Source organism: Nelusetta ayraudi, unplaced genomic scaffold (assembly GCF_046127955.1).
Source record: "Nelusetta ayraudi isolate G7.1 ecotype Tasmania unplaced genomic scaffold, CSIRO-AGI_Nayr_v1 ptg000015l, whole genome shotgun sequence".
NCBI classification, from domain to species: Eukaryota; Metazoa; Chordata; class Actinopteri; order Tetraodontiformes; family Monacanthidae; genus Nelusetta; species Nelusetta ayraudi.
The window spans coordinates 45,346-56,633 of NW_027466065.1; the positions used below are offsets into that span (position 1 = coordinate 45,346).

An 11,288-nucleotide genomic window follows, 5' to 3' on the forward strand; every position below is an offset into this window, starting at 1 on the left:
GTTTTTCCTTTTGCCGCCGCCATGCTTGTTTTGGTGCATCGTCGCATATCAATGACTTTGCATGCATGGCGGCATCATCAGTGTGCATTACAATCATTGTTTTCTGTTGTTTTTTCTAAATTGCAGACATTTTTAGTTTGCAAAATATTCCAGAAAGGTGATGGAATCGTTACGTGATAAAGTAATTATGATGTAATTACCAGTTTTGCCAGAGTAATTCCGTTACATTACTCTGTTGCAAAAAAAAAAGTAGTTTAATGACAGTAGTGGATTACTGAGTAAGTACCCTGCCTTTGCCCTAAGACAGCTGGGATAGGCTCCAGCAGACCCCCGTGAGCCTGATCTCAGTTTCAGTACAAAAATCACAAGGGGAGCCAAATTTTACACTCTGGACCTTTATGTCCCATTTTAAAAAGTGCTATCATTACAACAACAAACACATTTACCACAGGGTTTTGTTGTTGTTGTTGTTTTGTGTTTTTGTTTTGTTTACCGGCAAAGCTATCAACACAAACAACCTCAGGTGACAGTGTAATTCCCTATAGGCCTGCAGATGGGGAGCAAAAGAGGGTCAGCGCCGGTGCCGACTGTGGAGTCTGCAGCGTCAGCCTGGGACCGACTGCCCTCGGAGGCGATTGCAGAAACGCACAGAGGTTTTCAGCGATAAGCGTGCGTTGCTGGACCTCGTCGGCGTCTTTTCCGCTTCCTCCGAGCCTGGGGGCGGGGAGATGGTTGGGGTGGCGGAAGACCGAAAGCATTACAAGAGACGGACAGCGCGAGTGTGTGGGCGAAGAGCAAATGGGGAGCAAACTGCTCTTCAATTAAGCGTCATCGAGTCTAAGCTCTGCAGCCGAGCTGCCGTTTCCCTCCATTAGCTTCGCCCCTGCCGCCTCGCCTACGGCTGTTTGTCCGTCTCCGCTTTTCAAAACTTCCCGTTCTCCGCCCCTGACCTTCGCTCCTTTTGTTTCCACTCGCGTGGGCTTCCGGACCCGAACGGCAGCTGAATATCAATTGCGTCTGATGTCTATTTTTTATTTTTTTATTTGCACCCCCCCGACCCCCAACCCCTGCAAAAAAAACCTCCCCTCCTCCTATAAAGCCCGAGAAGTTCCCTCGTAAACACGATTCATCAGAGTTTTTTTTTTTTTTCCTGCTCTCTGTCAGCTTAAGTCCCGGCTAATCCGCCGCTGCCTCCCTGTCGTCCCACGCAGACGCTGCAGATGGGGATCCAGCATTTCTCCGGCCTCTTTGTGCTCCTGTGCATGGGAGTGGGCGGCGCCCTGCTGACCTTGGCGGGCGAGCACACCTTCTACCACCTGGTCATCCCGCGCCTCCGGCGGACGCAGACGCTGCAGTACTGGCTGCACACCAGCCAGGTGAGCGCTGGCAAATCGGGGGAGGGGGGGGGGGGGGTGAGGTGCTGTGGGGAGGGGGGGGGGGTGCTCCTGAACTCTCTCTCTCTCTCTCTCCCTCTTCCTCTCTCTCACACGCACACTCTCCACACATTACCGGTACGTCCTCACCCTCTTTTTTTAATGCAGGGGACAAACGCCCTCTAGTGTTGGGATCTCACAACAGCGCTCAATTTGCTCGATTTCTTTTTCTAAAACTCAGGTTGCGTAACTGTGCATCAAAGCAATTTCAAATTGCAAAAGTAAATATTAACGCGACGCTAATAATGCCCCTTTTAATTAACACGTCGACGCCGTAATTGTCTCCCATAGGTTGCCATTGATATTTCAAATGAATTAGTTAATTAGCAAAGAAGTTATTAAAGGCAAAAGCATTGGCAGCACTTTATTAATGGTGCGTTTGTTTAAGGTTTTTTTTTCTCTCTCTTTCTTTTCGCAGTAATGAGGCCGTTGGACCATTAATCTGAAACAGATAATTAAACCTGGCTTTCTCACTCGGATCGCTTCTATTCCTCGTCGCCGAGTGAAAGATGAAAAATGAATGAAAATCAAAAGCGCTGATTGGTTTTGCGCTCCTTATTAAACGTCTATTTCAAATATTTTAGTGTGTGTGCTAATGGAGGATGAAATTTGCAGAGGTTCCCTCACGGCTGTTCCCCGCACTTGCCGCATGAAACAAAGTAAAGAATAAAAAGAAATACAGGACTTAAAGGTCATTCGCTTGTTTTTGTGAAACAAAATGAGTCGCCTGTGGAAATGTTGTTTAGCGCGTGGCGGCGGCGTGCGTGCGTGCTCCACAGGCCTCTTCCTCCTCCTCCTCCTCTTTAAAGGGCAGGAAGCGGCGAGCGGCCGGGAGCATTCATCATCGGAGTCGCTCCACCCTGACTGAACATCTCCTTCACACATCTCTTCAGACGTGTGCTGATTAATTAAAGCACTTCGCACCTAATGACCGACGAGGGCCGGGGCTGAGGACGGGAGACCTGTTCTCTCCCCCTCCTCTTCCCCCCCCCCCCCTCTCTCTCTCAGAGAGCGCTGGCTTCGGGAGCGAGCCTCTCCCCTGAATCACAATCGGTTGATTAAATTATTCAAAGGCGCTCCGGCGGCCTCGTCAGGAGCAGCTCTCGCCGATGTTCCTTACAACTGGATCACATGGAGATTCAAAACCCCGTCTGTCTGCAGTTATTTAAGATGTACAAACGTCCCTCTCTTCTCAATTTTGCAGAAGATCCACCGTGCCCTCCACACCACGTACGAGGACGTCGGGAAGGAGCTCAGCGGCCTGGATGAAAAGTAATGGAGCCGTCAGCTCGTCCGCACTTCACACCTCTGACACCTGCCGTTCGGAACGAGCTAAAATAAGATGCCAGTCAAAGTGCGTTTTAAATAATGCGGCGCCCTTTGGTGGAATCGAGCGTCTCGCCGGGGACTCGTAAGATCGTGTTTTGTGTCTGTTTCTGGTGCGAAGGCTGGTTGTTGTTTTTTTTTTGTTTGATTGTGTTTTTACAAGGACTCTCAGACTTTCTGCAGCGTTTGACAGTCAAACTCTTCAGGCAGAAAGATTTTCTTAATAAAAACAGCCTTCGCGCATGACATAACGGAAACATTCACCTTCAGAAGGCGAAGCGGAACTGTTCAGTAAATTCAAGAAGTAGTTTCAACATTATGCTGACAGTTTCCTTAGTGCTTGCTTAGTGTCTCCTACCAGCTCCCTGTAACGCACCTTGTTTGTTTAAATCTGCTGGTCTTAAAATCTTCTCCAAAATGTCCTCATTGGGATCTCTGCAGCCTAAACTGCAGGTTTGAGAGTCAAAATGTATCGCAAACCTTACATTCAGTCCTTATTATATGCCTGTATTTTTGTCTTTGTTTGAAGTTATGAACAAGAACCTTCTATAGAGCGTTTTCACCCACGTCACCCGGATGCGCGGCCATATTGGAGATACTCAGATGTAAACACAATACAACGAACAGCACGCCGAATGGACATTTTTTTGGCGGAATTTAAAATGTCAAAACTACAGGAAAGCCAAGAGGAACGTGTGGAAGCTGCAAAAATATACAGAGTAGAAGCGATGTCATGAAAGATGACGGTTAATAGGAGCTAAAGATCCGTACGATGACCTTGCGGTTCTACCTTCAACATCATATCCAGATATCGTGAACTAACTCGTCTCTTCTCCAAGTCCATGCACGGCTGTAGACCTTAAGTGTCATGAAGGTTTGGATGCCTATAACCAGATAGCTAATCGATGGCGTGTGCGTAATAAAGGCCAACGTAAACGATGCTCTAACTCATTGGTCACCAACACTGCTTCTGGAGATCTCCTGTCCTGCATGTTTTAGATATCTCTCCAATCTAACACACCTGATTATAATTATTGCTCATCAAGCAGCCGACGCTCATCAAGGGCTTGATAAGAGTTAAAAATGGACAGAAAAGCATCAGTAAGTGTTTCTTTTATGTGACGAAGTAAAGGGAATACGTCCATACACACAATGACATGTAGTCCATGACATACAATCACTTTTTCAGTTGTGTTCAACTTGTTAACACTCATATTTGTGTCAATACAATAGCAGATTTTCCCCCTAATTTGTGATGACTTTTGGTAGTCTGAAGTATTTCAGATGTGTTTCTCGGTCTGACCGGTTAATGCAGCCAAAAACATGGCAACAATTGCGATGACAACCTGGTTGTGTCGCTGCATATACACACACACACACACACACACACACACACACACACACACACACACACAGTCCAGCTGCAGCGCGAGTATCTCCAAGATGGAGACTTCCGGGTTTTTTGACGACGCGCTGTGAAAACACTCTGCTGGAGCTGCGCTCAGCCTGTGCACTTGAGCTGTGTTTGTCTCCGTACAGTCTGTCTCACTGGATGCATACCCTGTGCTGTCATCTTCCCCTCTTTCACTAGCACCTCCTCTTGTATCTCAGAGAACTGCACGCTGCACAGGAAGCAGCACCAGCAGCCCCCTCCCCCGTCGCCCCCCACGTCCGTCGACGCCTTCGCGGGGGACGGCGGCGGCGGCGGCGGCTGCTCCTCGCCGTCCCATGAGCCCAAGGAGAAGCGGGTTCACTTCGACCTGGAGACGCTGCACAGCTACCGCCTGCGCACGCACACCGCCTCGGTGCGGGGCCGGCCGGGCATGGTGGGCCGCCCGGGCCTGGGACTGGGCGGCTTTGGGCTGGGACTGGGCAGCCTGGGGAGGTTCTCCTCGCCGCCGCCCGTCAGCCTCCACGCCAACGGCGGGCCCGTCTCCACGCTGGCCTCCTCCGGCCTGGTCCTCTCGCCGCTGGGCAGCAGGGCCTCGCAGACCAGCATGTGGGAAGGGGAGCTCCAGGACCTCCAGGGCAAGATCGAGACCTTCCGCGCCCAGCTGAGGGAGGCCCTGGCCAGGAGGGCCGAGATCCAGACCAGCCTGGAGAGGGAGCGCAGCGGCCTGGTCCGCCGGGACACCAGCCTGGAGCGGGAGAGGCAGCGGCTGCAGACCATCAGCACGGAGCGGAGCAGCGGCGCTCAGCCCAGACTGCCCGACAGGGACCGGACCAGCCAGCTGCAGACCCTGAACAATCAGCAGGCAGGGCAGGGGGCGGGGCCGGGAAGGGTCAACCAATCGGGCGGCCCCGCCGCTCCGGAGCAGGCCAGGCTGAGCGCCGCCGTCAGCAGCAGCCTGGACAGAGGCAGGGCGGCGGCGGCCAATCAGCTGAGAGGAGGCGAGAGGACTGTGCACTCGCGCACGGCCACCAGCCTGGAGCGCAGCCGCCTCGGCCAGCCCCCCTCCGCCGCCGCCGCCGCCGGCCCCGCCCCCCAGGCCAGGAACACCTCCAGCCTGGACAGGCAGAAGGCCAACCTGCCGAGCACTTTGGAGAGGACGAAAGCCAACCAATCAAGCGCAAGCGGCGGCGGCAGCGGCCCAGGGACCTGATTGGTCCGTCCGTGACGGGAGAGTTCCATAGCCGTGGGAAGTGGGGGGTGGGGAGGGAGGGGGCTGCCAAACTTCACGCAGCCCTCACATTTCCAACAACTAAACATCCTGCGGCGACAGATGCGAATCACAAACACACGAGCCGATGGAATGATGGAATCTGGCCGAATGAATGAGAGCTATTTTAGTTCCGAGAGAAAAAATAATTTATAAATTCCAAAAATGACTTCAGCAGGAGCCATCACCTCAGGCCATCTGGCCATCCTCTGTCACGCAGCTAATTAGTCCGCTGACTTGCAGAAGGAGCCGTCAGCCGCAGCTGCCTGACAAACACAGCACACCAGCTCGAGTGCTGGAGGAGGAGGTGGAGGAGGTTTAGGAGGTGGAGGAGGTGACGGCTGCCAGGGTAGATGAAGGCTATCAGGGGCGAAGATAGAAATGTTAGTAAAATGTGAAGAAAGAAAGAAACAGCAAACAAAAACAATTGCAGCCAGCAGCAGGAGGCCGAGTTGCATCACGTCATGTGTGTTCATTCATTTGTTTTGCACTCGATGGGAGTAATTGGAATTCAGATTGAAGACCCAGCGGGTAGAAATTGCCCATGTGAGAAATCTACATGTTCCAGGTCCCAAACCGGACCCTTAATTCTTCAACCCGCAGCAGCAGCACCAGCAGGGAACTGAACGGAGCTTCAGGTCTGACCTGAACATCATCGTCGTGTGAGACAAATCTCACATATTGTATTTTATCTTATTTTATTTCAATAATTGTTTTTTTCCCAGACCGAGTCGGCGGAAGCTGATCTGATCCGAGCACCTGGTCTTGACTCCCTCGCAGCTGATAACGAGGAGCAAAATGACTTCTTAAATTAAATCTCATTTGCCAGTTCGCCTCGAATACCTGCGTGAATTCAAACTCTGCCCTTTGGATTCATTTGTAAGCCAAACAGACATCTGCTGCCGCTCTCAGATTCATTTCTGCTGATCAACGCTGCCTGAATCAGAGTGAGTTCTTTTTTTTCTTTTTAATTTGCTCACTGCGCTCCGGTGAGCTCGGCGACGTTATTACGCACGACTTGGTGCAGTTAGTTTGGAAGATTACAACAGATTTGCCGCCTGCAGAGACGGGGTGAGGGAGGGGAGACGCATCAATGAGCGGCATGCGGCATCACAACACTAATCAGATTTGTTCGTTTGTGCAAGTGCCAAACGGCAATTCTTCAGAGCACCGCTAGATGGCACTGTTTCCTTACTTCCCACGGCTATGAACCACTGAGGGGGGGTCGCTGGATTGAGGTCTTTTTTTTCTTTTTCTTTTTTGTGTCTTTTTGCTTTATTTGTCTGCGTACCTACTGGAAATACAGCAGAACAATTGCAGGCAGATGGAAGATGCCTTTTTTTCTTTGTCTGCGCTGTTATTGCACGGAAGCAAAAGGACCTCGGGACAACAATCCCTTTACGAAAAAATGGCCCCGGCAACAGTGTGATGCAAGTGTATGTCAGTCGCGTGTTGAGTTCCAACACTTTTACACAACTGCTGGAAGTTTCTGAGGCCTGCGACGCCGATGTCACTCCAAACTGAACTCTTTGCGGGAGATTTTGGTTTGTTTGTTTGTTGGTTGGTTGGTTGGTTGGTTGGTTGGTTGTTGGGAGGGCACCGGTGTACATTTCAACATTTCAAACTTTGCTGTGGTGTGAAGTGGTTGTGTTCACATGACATGGTGTCTATGTGGAGAAGAGAAAAAAAAAAAGAAAATACAAATGATATATTTTAGGTCTAATGAGAAAGAGCTTGTGGTACTGGATATTTAAACAAATACTTTTAAATCTACCCCCTTATTACAATAAAAAAAAAAATGTATACGCATATTATTGAATTTTATCATAACAACCATTCTCATGTTTTGAAATAAACATTTATATATTTAAGTGCAAGTTTTCCCTCATATTTTGCTCTTTAGCTTTAAAGAAAAAGACAAAAATCTGCCTGAAGTCAAAAGTCTGTATATTCTTTTGGGTATGATTTTATTTGAAAAGACAGAAAAGGAGGAGTCACAGTAGCTTTAAGTGGTTGATGGCCAGCAGGTGTGAGGCAGAACCGACCTGCTAAAGCTGCAGCAGCTTCTACAAACCATGTAACATAACACAAATATAAAGAGGCTCCAATGACTGTATGGCACTGAGAACATTCATCACAGGGAGTAGTTTTCAGATCTTTGCAAACTAAGCAACACAAACAAACCAGCATTTTTTATTTTTTTTTAATGTCTTGCTTTTTTAAAATGTTTTGTTTTCAACACTGATTATTACTCCTTCAAAGCTAATGTGAGAATTTTAGGGTGGACTTTCTTGTTGTTTTAACTGTCTTAACACCTGTTTCCTGTTAACAATTAGCCCCGCCCACACAGCACAAAAGTGTCAACAGGTGCTGCGTCGCTGTTTCGTTGTCCCAGGCGCCACAACAGGGGAAAAACTGGCGGAACCGTGTCGCCTTTTCCCGCCACGAACGCGCCTCTCCTCTCCTCTCCTCAGAAGTGGCCCCGCCGGCTGTGTCTTCAGCAGGGGAAAGCTCGTAAATCACCGGGGTTGGAGCCGGTCGCTGCTTAATAACCTGTAGCAAAAGCAGCTTCAAAGGGAAGGAGCCTCGCTAATGGTGGCACGCGCCGCGATAAAGGTGCGGCGCTAATGAGCAAAGTGAAGAGCTGAGGGCGCTTCAAAGTGAAGCTGCGCGTCTGTTTTTCTTCCTCCCCTGGATGTGTGACGCTGACTTGCTGTGCAGTCGGATGGATCACATGGGTGCTAAGCAAAAAACAAACAAAAAAAACTCTTAGTTTGATTTTTTTTTTTTTTTAACGGAAGCAAAAAATTGAATATTGCTTGATTTTGTTTCCCAGTGCAATCTTCACAGCTGGCACATTTTCCATGTAAACAAATCCCTCTTATCATGGCTGCGGGTGTGTTAGTGAGTAAGGCATCATGAGGTGCATTTCAAGCAGGTTTTTGTTTTATTTTACGCATCCAATCAGTCTACTCACGCACAGCAGCTGTGATTAATAAGAGGGGATTAGTTTAACGCCTTGATGATTAAACTCAAAGGGCTGAAAAGTTTTGCCTTCGTGCATCTGGATCGCTGAGATTTTCTCAATTAGGTTCTTGCAGAGGCTGCTACAAGCTACAGCTGCGTTCAGACTGCAGGTGACTCTGATTCAAATCGGATTCCCTCCCAAATCCGATTTTTTTTTTTTTTTTTAGGACCGACTGTCCACACTGTTTTTAGCAAGTGTCCAAATGGGATCTGACTGGACCACATTATTGGCGTTTAGCCTTGTGGTGTAATGACACCTCTCCGCCGCACGGTGGCACTTGGCTCTTTCCAATCGCAGCGTGGCTGCGCTTTGAGGCACCTGCGGAGACTTCACGCCGGGGACGTTTCCGTGGCTGCGGCCGTGGGATGGAGACGATGATGTGATTTGATACCAGAGATGAAAACGGGCAGTTTTCGTTTGAAAGTGTGCGGGTTTTTTTCTCTCTCTCTCTCTCTCCTGGGTTTGTAACGCTGCAGCCACCACCCCATGATCCCTTGGCCTACATTGCACAGCAGGAGTGGTTGTTACACAGAGCGAGAGAGAGCGCGAGAGAGACCAATATTGATCGGTATCACAGATGAACATACCCTTGTCAGGCAGAGACGATTCTACTGCAGTCTTTTTTTTGTTTGTTTGTTTGTTTTGTTTCCCTTGTGTTCTCTGAAATCCCAGGGCTTGTATGACACCAGGCGCCAGGAGAACCGGCCCACAAATCAAAAAAAAAAAAAAAAAAAATGTAATTCTTCACAGTGTGGATGAGAGCCGAGAGCGTGTGGGACGTTTGTGAGAGGGACGGCAGTGGAATGCTGATGATTTAGAGTGTGTAGGGGGAAAAAAGGAAAGGGTGAAGGGAGTGTGAGAGGTAATCTCACGCTTATAACGGCAATCAATGGCGTAAATTGAATGAACCCTCGTCTCGCCCTCCAAAAAAATTGGGGGGGGGGGAAAACAGCTGTGGCGCTGAGGTGGAGGAGCGCGCCGAGGTTGTGGGCCCCTGCGCACCCCTGCATGATCGCCTGGAGTGGCGTTAGTCATGCAAACGTGCACATGTGCAGCTTCGAACGCATGCGTGGGCGCTTGTAAGCGTGTGTGTGTAAGCGTGTGTAAGCGTGTGTGTGTGTGTGTGTGTGTGTTTTTCACATTTTCTGTCCCACATATCCCCCGCCTGCCGCCTGCCACTGCTGCAGAGGAGACGCGCGGCCTTCTTTTTATCGCTCGGGAGAAATAATTGGGTCACATGTGTGGAACAGCAGTCAGGGAAAATTCTAATCAAACTTAAAGAATCCCCAACGTGCACCCCTCCCCCCCGCCCCCACTTCCCTCCCTGGAGCCGACCGTGAGTGCTGACGATGCGGCGGCGGCGGCGGATGGAGGGACGTGTGGCTGCTTGGACCTGGTGGATAAACTCACAATCTGAACGATTCTGCAGATAGCCGGCTAGCGGCGGGGGGGGGGGGGGGACAAAAACAGGCTGCTTATACACGTCACATGTACATGTACACATACACACACATATATACACTCTCACCCCCTCCTCCTTTTTTCTATACGCTTTGTCTGGTTGGTAAATAGGAGCCGCGGCGCTCTGAGTGATGAGTTTATTAGCTCCCGCCAGCTGCGACCAAACCAGCCGTGGGGGTCTTATTGGTGGGATGGCTCTGTGTGTGTGTGTGTGTGTGTGTGTGTGTGTGTGTGTGTGTGTGTGTGTGTGTGTGTGTGTGTAACGATGTCACGGCCAGACTGTGGCCAAGGGAACAGGCGGAGGGGGAATGGGGGGGAGGCACACAGACGAGGGAGTACCACCCCGTGAGAAGTGGAGGAACTCCCTGGCAACTGGAGAAAGGAGAAGCTCAAACTGGGGCGACAATCCCCCCCCCCCCTCCCCCCACCACCACCACCACTCCCTCCCCATTCATCCTGGACCAGCCGTGAAGGAGCCAGACGACAGGAACTGGGAGAGGAAGAGAGGAGGAGGAGGAGGAGGAGGAGGAGGGGGAGGTGCGGAATATATCTGAATGGATTTGAAATGGCTCCTGTACGAGCAGGCGGCTTCCCCCCACTTAAAACGAGGCCTGTCAGCGAATACACACGCAGGGTGCAAGTGTCACAACACCTCATTATCACCAAAATATTTTTTGTTTGAAAAATCGTTTTGTGTGAGCGTTTTAAAGGTCCCGAAGTGCATTCGATCAGATCCCAGTCTCGACCTCGGAGGCCGAACTCATGCACTATTCACGACTGGGCTTTATTTTGCTGCGCGTTCGTTCCTGCACCCGTGTTTGATTTCACGGCGCGGCGGAAACGGACGCCGGGGAAATTAACTCAGGATGCTGCGGGGAGGACGAGCCGGCGAGTTCACAAAAAAAAACCTGCACGACAACTGACAAGAAAAAGCGCTTGGTCCACTGGTCGGTGATCATGTGGTACCTCATCATCTGAAAGCCCACCTCCCCACACACACAAGAAGAACACATCAGTTGTTATGGAAATGATGGCCCTTTGGACCATGAGGAGCGTCAGAAGTTGTTTGATTGGTGTAAAACTGTTGATTTGATGTGGCTGAATGATGCAGGCAGACTACAATGGTTTGTTTTGTTTTGTTTTTATTACGAGGTCTCGGGCCAAGAGAACAAAAAGTACATCTAGGTGAGACATTAAGTCTGTTGTTGTTTTGTTTTATTTACTTCTTTATTTATGTGCTAACCTACGGTGAATTGTGGCGTCATCTACAGGAAGTGAATGTTCTAATTTAATGCAGTTTTTGTGGTGTCTTATAACCCCGGAAAGGATTTGGTCCTACTTGAACGTGACACAATAATAAAATTCATTCATTCATTTACA

At 49.8% G+C, this 11,288-nt stretch overlaps 1 protein-coding gene across 1 annotated transcript in view; it reads left to right on the forward strand.

Annotated features, from left to right (window-relative positions):
* LOC142886187 (glutamate receptor ionotropic, NMDA 3B-like) overlaps nt 1–7,616 on the forward strand; it is a gene marked incomplete at its 5' end in the record, with an annotated part of 42,093 nt that extends 34,477 nt beyond the window's left edge. The window contains 3 exons of the mRNA XM_076023145.1: nt 1,212–1,376; nt 2,638–2,705; nt 4,351–7,616. Of these exons, the coding sequence (XP_075879260.1) occupies nt 1,212–1,376; nt 2,638–2,705; nt 4,351–5,362 (1,245 nt within the window). The remainder of the gene's footprint in view (nt 1–1,211; nt 1,377–2,637; nt 2,706–4,350) is intronic.
* Nucleotides 7,617–11,288: the final 3,672 nt, after the last annotated feature.